We start from the raw sequence: 17,842 nt of genomic DNA, 5'->3' as shown, positions 1-17,842 counted from the left end.
TTTTATATTTATTTCATTTCATAACGTAAAAAGTACACCACTGTTTATAAATAAAAAGAAAAACACTTCATCGAAACAATAAATAAGTTATTTATTCAAATAACCTATGACATACTAATGATCTTCATCCTTAGCACACCATCGATTCAACCTGTAGCACGTTGGAAATAATATATTAGTCAACAATTAAGTTGGTGAGTTTTCATAAGTAGGGATGGATCTTGCGAGAAGTGCAAGAAGTGAATGTGTAACTCCATTAATTCCTAATTTCACTCCCTTTCTTATGATGTTACCTACATGTATGTAGGTTAGTTGTATTTATGTCTTAGCTACACACATTCAAACCTACCTACACACATATACATGCGTACCTACACACATTCAAACCTACCTACACACATACAAACGTACCGAGCCACATTCAAACCTACATACCTGCACACATATAAACATACATACACATATACAAAAGTACGTACCTACACACGTATATACACACCTACACAATAAGAAAGGAAGTGAAATTATAGATTAATGGAGTTACACCTTCACTTCTCGCGTAAAAAAACTTCTGAAATGATCCGATACCTATATATATATATATATTAGCTTATATCCCGCGTTACACACGGGTTGAAAAAAAATATTTTAACACATTAATATTAATAAATCTAGGAAAATTTAAAATCAAAATAACGTATAACCAAATAACTTAAATATGTGAACACGTTAAAAGATAAATAATAAGTGCATAAAGTTATGTTTTAAAATGTTATAAAATGTTCAAATGAGAGTCAACTTCTAGTGTGAACAAATGAAACAACAAATTGGTATTGGAAGTGATCATAATGTTTTCCCATAAAAGTTTACAAACTTGACAATTCACATTAATAACAAGGGATTTAAGAGCGTCTTTCGAAAACCCGTGATTCAATTCAACTTTAGCAATTGACTTTTTCCTAATATCAGGATTCAACATCATCTGCATTTAATCAGGATAAATATAAATAACAATAACATAATCTTGATGTGACAAATATACACCCAAATTCATTAAAAAGGGGAAAATTAGTAACGGAATTGAACCTACCCTACGCCTTTACAAAAGCTTTCCCTCATAGCTTTTACCTATGTTTTTATACCTGACTTCCAAACCTGTAGATAATCATTTTTATGCGTCAGCTTAGTTACTGAATGGTTTATAGTTAAAAAGTATTAGATAAAAATAAAAATAAACTTAAATTGAAAAATAAAAAAAATCCATATCTCATAACAATTTGTTCTCACTTCTCATACAAAGAGGGGAAATAGTTTTGACAGATGGAGTACACCTTAATTCTTAGATTCTTAGAATTAGATTTTTAAGTATAATACAACGAAAGGCTAACAAATTTAATTAACAAAACAAATAGGTAACATGAAAATCTCAAATATCTATGAATCAAAGAACAGATAAGTATTAAATTTGAGATTATGACCCTTTTAATAATAAACTTGTTAATTTGGAGGGGAAACATGTTTAAAAATTATTAAAGGAAGAACAAATTTCAAGTTATATTATATTCTTTTCTTATAGCATATATTAAAAATTATATAGCACATATTAAATTTTATTCTTATACAACTTCAACTTATATTCAAAAGAAATAAAATAAATTAAAGGTGGCAGCAAATTGCAAGTTATATTATTTTTATTCCTAGCCCGTTTCAAGCTATACTAAAAAATGACCATTCTAACCCTAACCTCCTATAATACTAAAAAATGACTCATTTCAACCCGAGCGTCCTAAAAACCTGACCTGATTATTGCAAGTTTTAAGTTGTAACCACCTAAATTTAAACACATCTCGGGTTCAATCTATTTCAAGATATACTAAGTATCGACATGTTTTAACTCCAACGCTTGGAATAACAAACTGAACAGCTAATGATGATAGAAGTCATGTAGCCTAAACAAAAACAACAATTTTGACCAACACATAGGTCAAACAAAATGAATTGTGAATCTTTACAATCCATATCACTAACCTAAATATATCTGAGTTCTCACGAGTAGACTTTCTGGCCTCTAGCAATTCTGTTAGTCTCTTAGTTGCCGTTACAGCCTCTTCTATCTTCCTTTGAGGAACCTAAAGATTTTCAAAAATTAATAATTAATATAATAATAAAGAGAAATTGTAATTTTGGACGAGTGTGAATAATAGTAAAACGATTACACAAGATACTAAGAAATTTCACCATTTTTTATGTTAATTAAGAGCTTCCAAATTGTATCTTTCATATTTATTCATCCTCCCTACCTACTTTAGCTACAAATAAAGCAAAGCAAAATTATTTGATTTTCATCATTTGAATATATACAATAAATGCAAGTTTTTCTTAGTGACGTATCGTTTAGCTAAAAAAGGAAATCAAATATCAAATAATAGTTAATATTGTTCTTCAACCGACTTAAAAAACAGATTTAAGTGCAACAGAAAACCTAAATGTCAACATCTCAGTAATACTTCGTTCAGGTCAGAAAACATCACTAACGCCATTTTACAAATATCAAATGATAAGTTATTTCGAGCGACATAACTGATTTCAGCCCATTAGTGATAAATAACACAAAAGAAAGATAAAAATAAATGAAGCACATAACAATACAAAATGTATAGTTGGTAAGTATCAAGTTAAGAACATCATAAATGGATTATCACAACAATCAATCTAGAAGTTTATAATATTTATAACGTAGATAATTATTTGGAACTCAAATTAAGATGAAAAAGTCGATAAACCTAGGGTCCTAATATAACCAAATGACCAAACTAATAATGACTCTCTTTCACTTGTGTTTTGTTTTTTTACATGGTAGTGCTCATTGAATCAGTGACTCTTTATTCTCTTTGTATATATCCCAAAGGAAGTAAAATATAGTAAGTTAGCCTACTTATTATTGTTTTCTAACACTACACATTTTACCGCCTTCCATTTTGGCCAAGAACCTGTTTTAACCTAACAAAATTGATACTTAAGAAAAACATTTTGACCAAAACCAAATTCATACATACTTAAATGTGAACTCATTTTGTCCGAATCAAATTGATACTTTCTTAAGACAAATCATTTTGACCCGAACCAAATTGATACATTTTAAACGACCGTTTAACCCAAGTCCACCATCACAAAGCATTGCATAAAAAGATGTTGTCAGGTTTATGATCACAATGGATAATAGCAAGATATTTCAAAAGAGCTAAACATATATGAGGCACAAATAATAATGGCTAAAGGAAAGATACTAATAAACAATTTTAAAATTTTACGTGCATTGTGAATAGCTTCACAAAACTCAATAATAATCCACAGAATCAATTTAGCCTTAAAAGCTTATACAAGATGTAAAATCACAAACAAAGCCAAACTCATTATACCCTAAAAAGCTAACTCAAATTATTATTATTATTATTATTATTATTATTATTATTATTGTTATTCTTAGTTGATTATGTGTTATTGTTCTGTTCGGTTTTTATCAGCCGGTAAAAACAGTTTTCATATTTAACTTTGGGTTAAAGTTTAGTAGTAAAAATAAAACAAGTTGCAACCCAATTGGACTGAAAATTCAGGTTGCTTGCTTAAGTAAACCTGCAAACGATAACAAGTGGGTAGGATAAGGGTGTAAGAACAACTTGTGTTTCAAGTTGAGTGTCAAGTAGTTTTGTATTTCCCACTCTATAAATAGAGGGGTTTGTTTCTTTGATTATGTACTACTAAAATCAGTCTTGTTATAAGAAATACAATTACAAAACTTAGTAGAAATCTGGTCCATATTTTTCTGTTTTGTTTTTCTAGTTCGAGATCCAATTGTGACCAACAATTGGTATCAGAGCCTTACTCATTGATCCAAACAGCTATTAAACTGGTCTAGAAAAACACTACAACCACCGCCAATCATATAGGTCAAAGGTTTTGGCCTGTTTACCAGCCATAACCCTTGTTCCAGCCCAGAATCTGATAAAAAACGAATCTGAACAGCAGTCCGTATGGCTGATTTAAGCAGCAACAGTACCATCGGGGATCGAAACTCAGTTCTAGCAGGTGTTACAATCAGGGAAGTTGAGGGAACAACATCGTACCAATGTTCGTTACTAAGTACAATGAACTATACCTCTTTGGCTATCAATATGGAGTCATTCATGGATGCCCATGCAATATGGGATGCCATAGAACCACCCGAAGGAGTTGACGTTGATGTCAAAGTCGAGAAGAATGCAAAGGCTTTAATCTTCCAGGCGCTGTCGGAAGACATCTTGTTTCAAGTTGCATGTCACAAGGAGGCTAAGGACGTCTGGAACGCCCTTAAAGTTCGGTATCTTGGTGCTGAAACGGTACAACATGCTCGAATTCGAAACCTTAATCTAGAGTTTGAATTATTGAGCATGAAGGAGGCCGATAGCATTGATGATTATACTAGCAAGATTGGTGGGATCGTGTCCAAGTTCCAAACACTTGGAACGACGATTGAAGAAAAGGTGCTAGTAAAGAAGTTGTTGACTTCTGCACCAACAAGATTTCTTCTTATTGTTGTTACAATCGAACAGTATTCTGACCGGAATACTATGTCGTTTGAAGAGATTTTCGGACGTCTCAAAGCATACGAAGAACGTATCAAACCCGTTCGATCAGCCAAAGACTCTTCGGGTCAGTTATTACTAACCAGATCTGAATGGCAAGAGAAGCACATATCTGAGGCGAAACAAGTCGGCAGAGGCCGAGGATTAGCTCTGATCAATCACCATGGTCATGGTCGAGGACGCGGTAGATTTGGCACCCGTGGTCGAGGAGGTTGACACCCCTTGAATAATAATCAAAGTCCAGAACGTGCTGCTGATCAAAATAGCAAAAGGCGTTACAAGTGTGACAGGCTCGATCACTTTGTAGCCGATTATCGTGCTCCGAGAAGAGCCGAAGGCGAAACTAATTTCGCAAGGGAGGATGATGATGCTACTTTACTAATTGTTAAGTATACAGAAGATTTGGTAATGTTGAGTGAAGAAAAGGTGTATCCTAGCGAATATGCCAATAATAGTACCAAGAAAGGCACTTGGTACTTAGATAACGGTGCAAGTAATCACATGAATGGTGAACGGATTTACTTTAGTGAACTCGATGAACAAACGATAGGGAGAGTAAAGTTTGGAGATGGTTCAGCAATTGAAATCAAAGGCAAAGGGTCGATTCTTTTGCAGTGTAAAAATGGCGATCAAAGACTCATTACTAATGTTTATTACATTCTAGATTTATGTAATAACATATTGAGTCTCACAACTTGATGAGGTTGGATGCAAGAAAAATATTGAGAATGGTTATCTCTCACTCTATGACCGATCGGGAGCAGCGTTAATGAAGGCCAAGAGGTCTCCAAAATGGCTCAATAAAGTGTGTCTTCATGTTGTTTCACCAACCTGTTTACTTTCTAAAATGAATGAGATAGCTTGGATTTGGCATGCTCGTCTCGGGCATTTAAACTTTGATGTCATGAGAATGATATCACGAGAAAATTTGGTGATTGGGGTTCCAAGCATAAACCACAAGACACAACTTTGTGAAAGTTTTCTGGTAGGGAAGCAACGAAGGCTTCCGTTTTCGTCCCATGCCACGTATCGAGCAAAACAACCTATTGAACCAATACATGCTGATATTTGTGGTCCTATTACACCTTGCACAGCATCTGTCAATAACTATGTTCTATTGCTTGTTGATTATTTTAGCAGATTCATGTGGGTATACATGATAAAGTCGAAAGATCAAACTTTGGAAGCATTTGCTAAGTTCAAGAAATTTGTTTATGTTGAAACGAGTTATAAAATCAAGGCCCTAAGAACGGATTGTGGAAGAGAGTTTGTGTCTACAAACTTCGAACAATTATGTAGTGAAGATGGTATAAATCGGTACTTAACCGCATCGTATACACCGCAGCAAAACAATGTACTCGAACGAAGAAATAAAACGATATTTGGAATGACAAGATCGATGATGAAGGTAATGAAGCTACCACAATGGTTGTGGGGAGAAGGTGTACAACATTCGGTTTACATCTTGAACCGAACACCTACAAAAAATTTGGGAAAGAAGACCCCGTATGAAGCGTTAAAAGGACGAAAGCCGAATTTGGGACACTTGAAAGTGTTCGGTTGTACCACCCATGTTAAAGTACCCACGATACAATTAACAAAATTGGCTGGTAGAAGTGAACCTATGGTGTATCTCGGGAGTGAACCGAAAATTAAAGCTTATATACATTACAACCTAAGAACCAAACGGGTGCGTGTAAGCAGGGATGTTCGCTTTGAGGAAAGAAAGCCATGTAATTGGGCCAAAGAACTCAATGCAAATGAAGAAGATTGGCTCGAGTTCACCGTTGAAGAAGAAGCCCAAACCACCGGGTTTGGTTCTGCCAGATCTTGCCCAATCAAAGAGGAGATGTTGCAGTCAAAGATAAACAAAATGGGGCTGATTTGGCTACTGTTAACAGCAGTCCAGCAACAGAACATGACAGTCCATTTCAAAATAGCCCGCTGGTCCGGTTAGGCATTTCGGACAACCAGTTTCATGACCCCAACAACCAGTTTCATGATTCGAAAAGCCCGTTTGAAGACCAGAACAGTCCGAACATCTTTGGACACCCTAGTTCATCAGATGTGAGCCCAATTTTTAGCTCATATTATGATGGCACCACTGCCCAGGGTTTTCAACAGCTGAATATGTTTATTCAAGAACCCAGTCATTGCAACAAGTCTCGTTTAACCCACCTTGATTTGAAGACCCAGACCTGCTGTTACTTAATGAAGAACCGGGTTCATTTAGCGAGGCCAAAGATAGCAAAGAATGGAGAATTTCTATGCAAGATGAATTAAATTCAATCGAGAAGAATGGCACTTTGAAATTGGTTCAACCACCCAAAGGTGTTAAACCAATTGGTCTAAAGTGGGTCTACAAAGCCAATCAAAACGCCAAAGGTGACATAACTCGTTACAAAGCAAGACTTGTTGCAAAAGGTTATGTTCAAAAGCATGGTATCAATTATGATGATGTATTTTCTCCAGTTACCCGAATGGAAATTGGTGAAATATTTGATTGAAAATATTGAGGATCAGTCTCCATCATTTCCCAATATAGACCATTGACCTTAAAGATCAAGATCCCATGATTGAAGGCTACTTTTCTGGTCTTAGCTAATTGCCAGCCATTATATTCAATGCAATTAATTGTATTTTCCTTTTTGGTATTATGTTTAGGCTATTTAAATTCTTGTACGAAGGCATGTTTGAGAAATACTAGAAATACAAAATACTTCAATTTCTCTTCTATTCCTCTGATTATCATGCTAACATGGTATCAAAGCAGTGTTTTTGATCCATAATTCTTTTTTTTTTCTCATGATCTACCAGTACCAAGAACAATATCGGAAGAAGATAACAATAACTTAGCCATCCAAATAGCCAATCTCCTAAAAAACAGAGTTCAAACTCAAACCCAAAACCCAAAACCAAGTCCATCCGATAGCCTAAAAATTAGCCTCAATCTCACAAGCCAAAGCTACCCTCTATGGGCTCGAATGATACGAGTCTCCATAGGGGGGAAATCGAAAGCTCTCTTAAACCATCTCACCCAAGACCCACCGGAACCCATTGATGAACAGTGGGAACAAGATGATTTGATTGTTTTTTCATGGTTGATCCAAAATATCGAATCTGGCCTTGCTAGTAACCATACAGAGTTCCCGACAGCGAAAACGCTATGGGACGCTCTTACAGTTACATATAGTAGCGGCAAAGACAAAATTCAAACTTTCGATCTCCACGTCAAAGCAAATGAGTTCAAGCAAAATGGCGTACCGTTGGAAGAATTCTGGATAGTAATGCAGGGTATCTGGGGAGAAATTGAATGGTGAGATCCAAACCCAATGACGTTTTCTACCGACATCGCCACTTACAACAAAGTCAGGTCAGAAAACAAACTGTTCCAATTTCTCAATGCCCTTGACCGAAAGTATGATACCCTTAAAAGGGAAATCCTCCGGTGGAACCCCTTTCCGTCTGCCAAAGCCGCTTATGCTGCTGTCCGAAAGGAAACCGCACATCAAAGCATCTTCGGGAACGTACAAGGGGTGGCGTCCGGTCGTAACTCAACAGGTGATTCCGATGGGTTATGGCTCATCTCTAGAGGTCGCCGACCAGAAATCGAATCCGTCATCATCCCGGGTTGATAAAAGCAAGTTGAGATGCGATCATTGTGGCATGGCCAAGCATACGAAAGAAAAGTGTTTCAAACTAGTGGGGTACCCAGAATAATGGGCTGACGGACACAAAAAATGGAAGGTCAATGCCGCCGTTGGCAATCAAGGAACTACTAGCAGTAGCGGTAGCCGCGGTGACCATCGAGAACCCGCCGGAAGTCTAGATAAATCGGAAAAGGGAAACCTTGGAGGGAGTTGTTGTTTTGCAGTAGTCAAAGAGAAAGAACCAGGGGTAGCACAGGTATAGGGTTTGAGAATTACACTTCAAACCCTTCACTCTCACAACATTTTTATTCTAAACCCAATAGTTCCAATATGACAGTATTGAACCCTCAATTCTTTAGCCCAAAAATTCTTGATTTATTAAATGAATTTCAAGTTTCAGAAATTACAAACCACACCCCTCACGATTTTAACTTGGAGTCAGAAAATTCTTTCAATATTGGAAAGTTAACATGGCAACAAAAAATGAAAAAATTAAAGACTCGTGGATATTTGATTGTGGTGCTACCGATACAATGACCTATGAAATATCTGACATGTGCTCAATATCAACACCACAAAGATCTAGAATTCATACTGAAAATGGAGAAATTCTTCAAGTAAATGGAGGAGGGACTATTCAAGTTTCACCAAACATGAAATTGTCAAATTACCTCTATGTTCCTTCCTTATGTCAAAAATTGCTATCAATAAGTCATGTTACAAAAGAACTAAATTGTGTTGTGCTATTGCATCCTACCTTCTGTATCTTACAGGACATCAGGACGGGGAAAGATCATTGGGCGTGGTACTGAGCGGCAAGGACTATACTATGTGGATGAGGTGACTCGACAATGTCACACCCTCAAAATCCACTAACGGAGTTTTACCGTCAGAGGGTGTGAACTAACAGGATCGGATTCATTAGTTATAATCAAACCATAAAAATGTTTACGAGTAATTAAATGCGGAAGCGTAAAAACCATAAAATAAAAGTTGCGTCACGCAGGACGACTTAAACCCATTGATAACAGTTTTAAAATAGTTTGCATAACAAAAGCGTTTTCAAGCAATGCATGATCCTATACCGCGCGCCCACCTCGGCTACCTGAGAATAACATACTAAAAGTGTCAACACGAGGTTGGTGAGTTCACAAGTTTATATAAAATAAAGTGTTTAGCGTTTTGCGTTCAGCATTTTGCGTTACCAGATAGTGTTAAATCAATTATATATCGATAGGTAGCTAGCCTATACAACAAGTATTACTAAGTGTTCGACACCGAAGCTGACTGTTTATCAAGTGCCTTGCCACCAGGTCATCCAGACCATGGTAATGTGTTAGGCAAAATTACACCCACTCGACCTCCAGTCGAGCTTAGCGTTGGGTGGGGTTTGTCAAACCTAGTAGTACTACTCAACAGTGACTCGCTATTATCCAAATATTAACCGGTTCGATGTGTAGGACTTCAATTGTTTCGTTTGCCACTTAGCCTTTACAAGTGATATATAATCTACTAACAAAATCTTAAATGCGTTTTTCGGAGTATGTTATCTCCCCCAAGTGAAAAGCGTTTAAAACAGTTTAAAGGGGTAAGTGAAACTCACTGTTTGCGAAGAATTCCCAAAATAAATCACCATGTGATGTGCGTCACAGAAAACTATCTCTAGCGTTCTAAAACAACAAGGAGATTTTCTAAGTATCGGAACTAATATCGAGTCTCTAGACCCGGCACATAATTTCTAAGCACAAGATACGTTTCGTGTTTGTTTGTGAATCGTGTGTGACTTAACAAGTACATTTGGGATACGATACATGTGTGAACAATTATTTACGTGTCATGTATTAATAATGTACATCACTAGCAACTATTCCCCGCAGGGGAAATTTGGTCAAATTATAACAATTAACTAGCAATTATTCCCCGCAAGGGCAATTTGGTCAAAACACGACAATCAATTAGCAATTACCATGTTTCATGCAAGTTTTACAAAATTCAGCAACTAGTTTTCTTATCGACAGAATTCTACTTGAAAAACTAGTCTATTCCACCGATCATAGCATCTCAATTAATTTACCAAAAATCATCACAAAAGCAAGTATGTGTTAGGTTTCCAGAACATATTTTGTTGTATTTTTATTCCATATATATTTTTCACAATGATCAATTTACCACAGAAAACTCATAACAGTCAAATTTATGCGCAACAGAATTTTATTTGAAATTCCCGTTAAACGAAAAATCCAACAAATGCAAGACCACTTGGGTTAGGTTCCTAACTCAACAACTCAACTTCCAGAAGTAGAACCAACCCAATTGGTCTCGTAGTTCATGAGATATAATATTTACAAGATAACCTAACAGCAGGTCTCACAATTCAGATTTGCACAACGATTTTGTAAAATCATAAAAGTTAACTTTTACACGTTCGAAATTTGTAAATTTATATTCTTTAGAAACTAGACTCAACCTAGTTTACTGTAGTATCAATTATCTCGACCAATTTTCAAATTTACACCACGTTACAGTCAATTGAACATCAACAACACAATCTGTCTAGAAACTGTTTGCAACAAAACTCAACATATTAACCATCTATAGACCACAATTCATTCATATAACATTCTAGACACCATAACCACTATCCATGCATATCAATTACACCATACATACATGGTTAGGGTTTTATTTTATCTCAAAATCAAAGACACAACAATTAACATGTAATAATATCAATTCTAGTTATCAAATCATCATCAATACATCATCAAATCAAACGAATCATATGAGCACATTATATGAAGATTTTCGGAACCTAGGGTTCACAATTATACCTTTAAAAACACCAACACAAGCAATAGGAAGGTAGAAGATGGCTAGAAACGGATGTAGGATGCTTCAATTGTGAAAGACAAGATCAAAATCAAGTATTATGTGTGTGTGTGAAGGCTGATCGCAAGGAGGGGGGGTAGCTGCCGTCGGGTTTGGGGAGGGAGAGAAGGAGGTTAGGGTTTAGGTTAATATTAATAATAATAATAATATATTACACTTAAGTCCCTCAACTTTCAAATGCTACTTTTCTAGCTTAATTAACTTAGTTTGCACATTGATTTAACGTTATATAACATGTTATCACATAACACATAAGTCTAACACATAATTATCACATAATTATTGTTTTGACGTTTTTCGTTTATTCACCAATTGTTTGCGTCAACTCGTTTGCGTTTCGGTGCAATTCCCGAAAGACTACACATGTAGTAAGTGTCAAGCGTCATTTAAACCCTAGTTTAAATGTAATGAGGTGTGCGTTATAGATTCAGTAATCTTTAAGTTTGAATTGACGGAGTTGAGTTAACGGAGTTAACCTGAAATTGACGATTGTCACATCATTTCCATGTTAAAGAATTTTTGTCCCGAAAATTTGAGTCAAGTCGTGATGAGTGTCTGAAAAAGTAAGAAAAATTTTCAGTTTGTCATATCATCCCCTAGTAGAAAGAAATTTCGTCCCGAAATTTAATTCATACCTCCGGTGATTTCTGACGGTTTGTCGGGTTTCGCGGTTTTCTGTATTTGGTCAGCCCTTCAAAAAGGTGAGGATACTTTTTCATCATTTGATCCTCGCGTTCCCACGTGAACTCCGGTCCACGTCTCGAGTTCCAACGAACCTTAACGATTGGAATTTTGCTGTGATTGAGCGTTTTGGTTTCCCAATCCAAAACCTCGACTGGTTCTTCAATGAAGCGTAACTATTCATCAACTTGCAATTCGTCCAAAGGAACTGCTTGGGTTTCATCGGAAAGGCATTTCTTCAGATTGGATACGTGGAATACATTGTGTACGCCACTGAGTTCCGTTGGTAGGTCCAGTCGGTACGCCACCGGACCAATGCGTTCAGTTATCCGTTAAGGACCAACGTATCGTGGGTTGAGTTTGTTTTGCTTCCCAAAGCGAACACACCTTTCCATGGTGAGACTTTGAGCAATACTTGGTCGCTCACTTGAAATTTGAGGGGTTTTCGGCGCTTGTCGGCGTAACTCTTTTGGCGATCTCGTGCTGCTGCCATGCGGTTTCGGATTTGAACAATCTTTTCCGAAGTTTCGAGTACTAGTTCTGGACCAGTGATTTGGCTGTCACCCACCTCTGCCCAGCAGAGAGGTGATCGACACTTCCGTCCGTACAGTGCTTCAAACGGCGCTGCTTTAATACTTGCGTGGTAGCTGTTATTATACGAAAACTCTGCCAAAGGTAGGTGAGGTTCCCAACTTTTTTCGAAATCCAACACGCATGCACGCAACATGTCCTTTAAGGTCTGAATAGTTCGTTCACTTTGCCCATCCGTCTGGGGATGGTATGCTGTGCTCATATCAAGACGGGTGCCTAGTGCGCTTTGCAGTGACTTCCAAAAGTGAGAAGTGAAACGGGAATCTCGATCAGAAATGATTGAGACAGGCACTGCGTGTCTAGACACCACTTCTTTCATGTAGACGCGAGTTAGTCTTTCCATTTTGTCCGATTCCTTAATCGCTAAGAAGTGTGCCGACTTAGTCAACCGGTCAACGATCACCCAGATGGTATCGCATCCCGTCGGTGTTTTAGGTAATCCCGTGATAAAATCCATTGAAATGTGTTCCCATTTCCACATTGGAAGTTCCGGTTGCTGTAGCAGGCCAGATGGTTTCTGGTATTCTATTTTGACTGTGGCACAAGTCAAGCATTTGCTCACGTAGGTGGCAATGTCGGATTTCATGTTCGGCCACCAGTAAAGTGCCTTTAAGTCATGGTACATTTTATCTGAGCCAGGGTGGATAGAATAACGGGACTTGTGAGCTTCGTCCATCACTAGAGTTCTCAACTCTCCGTATCGTGGAACCCAAATCCGGTTCTCAAAATATCGGACCCCGTCCGATTTGTTTTCAAGTTGCTTGTTCATGCCCCGCATGAGTTCTGATGGAAGGTTATCATCCTTCAAGGCTTCGAGTTGCGCATCGCGAATCTGATCGGGTAAGTTGGCATGAATCGTGAGTTGCAGTGCTCGCACTCGCCTGGGTTTATCGGTTTCTTTCCTGCTGAGAGCGTCGGCCACTACATTGGCCTTTCCAGGGTGGTACTTGATGGCACAATCATAATCCTTAAGCAGCTCGACCCAACGACGCTGTCGCATGTTCAGCTCCTTCTGATCGTAGATATGTTGGAGACTCTGTGGTCAGTGTAAATGGTAAATTTGGTACCGTACAAGTAATGCCTCCATATCTTAAGGGCAAACACCACAGCTCCGAGTTCCAAATCATGGGTCGTGTAGTTCTTCTCGTGAATCCGTAGTTGTCGAGAGGCATAAGCTATAACCTTCTCGAGTTGCATCAGCACACAACCGAGACCTTGTATCGTTGCGTCACAATGTACCTCAAAATTCTCTGTTCCTTCAGGGAGGGCTAAAATAGGGGCGCTACAGAGTTTGATTTTCAACAGTTGGAAAGCGGATTCTTGCGCGTCACCCCAATTGTACTTAGTACCCTTGTGAGTCAGAGCGGTGAGGGGTTGAGCAATCTTTGAAAATCCCTCGATAAAACGCCGGTAGTAGCCGGCCAGTCCTAGGAATTGCCGCACCTCAGTCGGAGTCTTAGGTGCTTCCCAGTTTTTGATGGCTTCTACCTTGCTGGGATCGACATGGATACTGTTCTCGTTAATCACATGTCCTAAAAAGTGAACCTCGCAAAGCCAAAATTCGCATTTCGAGAGTTTAGCATACAGTTGTTCCTTCTTCAACAATTCCAGAATTAACCTCTGGTGTTCTTCGTGGTCAGCCTCGTCCTTGGAGTAGACGAGAATATCATCAATGAAAACAATCACAAACTTGTCGAAGTACGCCTTGCATACTCGATTCATGAGATCCATAAATATGGCTGGTGCGTTGGTTAGGCCAAAAGGCATAACCGAAAACTCGTAGTGACCATACCGTGTTCTGAAAGCCGTCTTTGAAATATCTTCTTCGCTCACTCTTAGTTGATGGTAACCAGATCGCAGATCGATCTTCGAGTAGTAACTCGATCCTTGGAGCTGGTCAAACAGATCATCAATTCGGGGTAAAGGATAACGGTTCTTGACCGTCACCTTGTTCAACTCCCGGTAGTCGAAACACATGCGGAAAGTCCCGTCCTTCTTTTGGACAAATAAGACGGGGGATCCCCATGGCGATGAGCTAGGTCGGATAAAACCTTTATCCAATAAATCTTGCAACTGAGTGGACAGTTCCTGAAGCTCCGCCAGTGCGAGCCGATACGGGGCTCGGCTATAGGTGCTGCACCGGGGGTCAATTCGATTTGAATCTCGACTTGTCGAATAGGAGGGAGTCCAGGCAAATCCTCCGGGAAAACTTCCGGAAAATCTCGCACAATCGGTATCTCTTCAATTCGCTTCTCCTCCGCGGGTTTCTCAACAATCTGCGCCAAAATTGCCGGATGACCCTTTCGGAGATACTTCTGCGCCTTCATGAGGGTGATAACGCTGGTGGTCATGCCGCTTCTCTCGCCCCGGATCGAAATGATCTCGCCGGAAGGGGTAGTAATGTGGACTATCTTTTCGTAACATATAATCTCCGCTTGGTTCTCGGATAACCAGTCCATGCCGACAACGACATCGAAACTTCTAAGCGTAAAAGGAATAAGGTCGATATCAAAAACATGACCTGGCAGTTTTAACTTACATCCCGCAAGTACATGAGTCGTTTCTACAGACTTTCCGTCGGCTAATTCTACTGGAAACTTAGCATCTAACGGGGTTGGAGTTAAGTCTAAGAGTTGACTAAAGGCTTTCGACATAAAACTCCTATCAGCTCCAGTGTAAAACAATACAGAAGCAAAACAATCATTCACAGGGAACTTACCAGTCACCACGTACGGATCATTGAGGGCTTGACCCGACCCAATAACAAAAGCTCTTCCTTTACCATTGTTTCCACCACCACTGCCACTTCCATTACCTCCATTGTTGTCGTTCTGTTTCAGCTTGGGACAATCTTTCCTGAAATGACCTTCCTGCCCACATTCGAAACATCCCTTCGTCGTCATAGGTGGTTTAGGAGCACCCTTTGCCGCAAGGTCTCCTCTACATTCCTTTGCCTGGTGACCCATCCTTCCGCATCTCAGACACTTGACACGGTCACACGGGCCAGCATGATGATAGTTGCACCTGTTGCACTTAGGACATTTCCCAGCATATCCGCTCAAACCCTGCCCGCCACCGTTGTTATTGTTGTTGTGACCCTGATTGTTGAAGCCCCGAGTGAGTTCGGGCTTATGGTAGTGTTGTTGCTGTGGGGGGTTCGAGGATGAGGATCTGGTGTTGTCAAACTTTCTCTTTCCATTGCTCGGGTTGTTGTTGTTGTTGTCAGTAATCAGGTTGTCACGGGCTTTAGTGGTTGAACCCCTAGGTGGTAGCGCACCTTGGGTCACTGCTTGATCCGTCAGTTTGTGAGCTAACCGGATCACTTGTTGAATCGTGGCTGGTCTGGAAGACGTCACCATGCCCTGAATTTGCGGTGCTAACCCATCAATATACATTTCAATCCTCTTACTCGGCGGGTCTACCATCCGTGGACACATCACAGCTAACTTGTGAGAACGGGTAGTGTAGGCTTCGATTTCTGAACCCACCATCTTCAATGACCAAAACTCTGATTCCAACTTTGCAATCTCCTCCCTAGGACAGTACTCTTCTCGCATCATGTTCTTGAACTCTCCCAGTTCATAGCGTTAGCCAGTTCCAATCCAAGAATCTGCACGTTTGAATTCCCCCAAGTGTGGGCAGAATCTTCAAGTGTTCCAGCAGCAAATTTGACCCTACTGGAAGGGGGGCTATTACACATTTCAAACGCCGATTCGGCCTTCTCAGCCCAATGCAGGAAGCCTATAGCTCCCTCAGTGCCCTTAAACGTACTGGGCTTGCAGTCAAGGTAATTCTTGAAGGTACACGTTCCAATTGGACCTCCAGCTTGGTTCAGAACATGTGCGGCTAGAGCGGCCGTCGCGTGGTCGTTCAGCAGAGTTTGGAGTTCTGCTGCAGTCAAGTTGATGTTACCACGTCCGTGTCCAGCGTTTCTTCCTGCCATTTCCTAGAATCACAGCATAAAATGTTAAACATGAATTTTCTTTCATATGAAACACACCATACATGTAATAAAAGATAGGTAAGAAAGAAATAAGAAACAAACATCACATTACAAACACATATTAATACAAATAATAATTCATGATTAAAACCATTGTATTCGCTACAAAGTATTTAAAACCAATCCTTAAAATCATATAAAATAATAGTTTGGATGGAGACAACCCCTCCATCTAGGTGTTATCATCCTTAGATGTCATCGTCTGAGGACACCTCTGAGTGTGCCTCCTCCTCAGCCGGTTCTTCCTCCGGTTCTTCTTCGGGTTCCTCCTCGGGATCTTCCTCGGGATCCTCCTCAGGTTCCTCTTCGGGATCTTCTTCGGGATCCTCGTCAGGCTCTGCCTCAGGCTCTGCCCCAGGTTCTGCTGCGTTCTGAGCAATTTGCATTTGTAAGACATCGCAACGCTCTAAAGCTATCTCGGTTCGAGTCCTTGCTACTTGGAGTTGCTCTTGCAAGTCTATCATCTCGGCTTGCATCTTTCTCATAATCTTCATCTGTTGATCACTAGCCTCTTGCATTTCCTTCATTGTCGCTGTCATGCGGGAAATTTCCACTTTAGTTTCGGTTCCATCTTTTAACAGTCCGGATACGCTCGCTCTCGTATAGCGCATGTAACCAACATCAAGCTCCAAACAAGAAACAACAGCTGCGAGCACACGCTCTACAGGTTCAGTTATAGGTGGTAGGGTGTTGGGGTAAGCAGGATGGCTCGGGTGAGGTAGCGGGGGAACTTGTTCGCGATAGACCATACGCCTAATCATATTAGGGTACCAATCCCAACTAACTTCGTTTTCGTACATGCCTCCGGATAAGCGATACCTCTTCGGTGCTGGAGCTTCGAGTTTCGGGACTACACGATGTGGCGATGAGGTGGGTAACTGCGGTTCCTTCCCATGAGCATGAGTCATCGGATCAGATGATGATGGTGGTGGCGTCGACATCCCTACAGGTAAGCCGTGTATGCGCGCGTATGAGGGAAAGAGGTAAAGAGATAAGATAACAAAGACTACACAAACATATGCAGTGCGTATCATTATAACTAATGGGTCGTCGCGGTTATAGTCTAGTATGCATGCAATTTCTAGTTCGCTATATCCAATGGCTCTGATACCAATCTGTCACACCCTCAAAATCCACTAACGGAGTTTTTCCGTCAGAGGGTGTGAACTAACAGGATCGGATTCATTAGTTATAATTAAACCATAAAAACGTTGACGAGTAATTAAATGCGGAAGCGTAAAAACCATAAAATAAAAGTTGCGTCACGCAGGACGACTTAAACCCAATGATAACAGTTTTAAAATAGTTGCATAACAAAAGCGTTTTCAAGCAATGCATGATCCTATACCGCGCGCCCGCCTCAGCTACCTGAGAATAACATACTAAAAGTGTCAACACCAGGTTGG

General features: G+C 39.5%; 1 protein-coding gene across 1 annotated transcript; it reads left to right on the top strand.

Annotated features, from left to right (window-relative positions):
• Window positions 1-4,172: 4,172 nt before the first annotated feature.
• LOC143607540 (uncharacterized) lies at window positions 4,173-5,321 on the top strand. The gene is made up of 2 exons (XM_077082952.1): window positions 4,173-4,833; window positions 4,930-5,321. The coding sequence occupies exons 1-2, from the start codon at window positions 4,173-4,175 to the stop codon at window positions 5,319-5,321; spliced, it is 1,053 nt and encodes a 350-aa protein (XP_076939067.1).
• Window positions 5,322-17,842: the final 12,521 nt, after the last annotated feature.

Source organism: Bidens hawaiensis, unplaced genomic scaffold (genome assembly GCF_021521415.1).
Source record: "Bidens hawaiensis isolate Kalapana, Puna unplaced genomic scaffold, B.hawaiensis_p1.1 tig00083355_1, whole genome shotgun sequence".
Taxonomy (NCBI): Eukaryota; Viridiplantae; Streptophyta; class Magnoliopsida; order Asterales; family Asteraceae; genus Bidens; species Bidens hawaiensis.
The sequence above is the reverse complement of the archived record's forward strand: the minus strand, read 5'-3'. Positions and strand labels throughout refer to the sequence as shown.

Coding starts and splice junctions, on each gene's coding strand:
- LOC143607540 (XM_077082952.1), top strand. CDS start 4,173: ATGGAGTCATTCATGGATGCCCATGCAATATGGGATGCCATAGAACCA. Junction 4,834..4,929: donor TGGCACCCGTGGTCGAGGAG/GTTGACACCCCT, acceptor ATCACTTTGTAG/CCGATTATCGTGCTCCGAGA.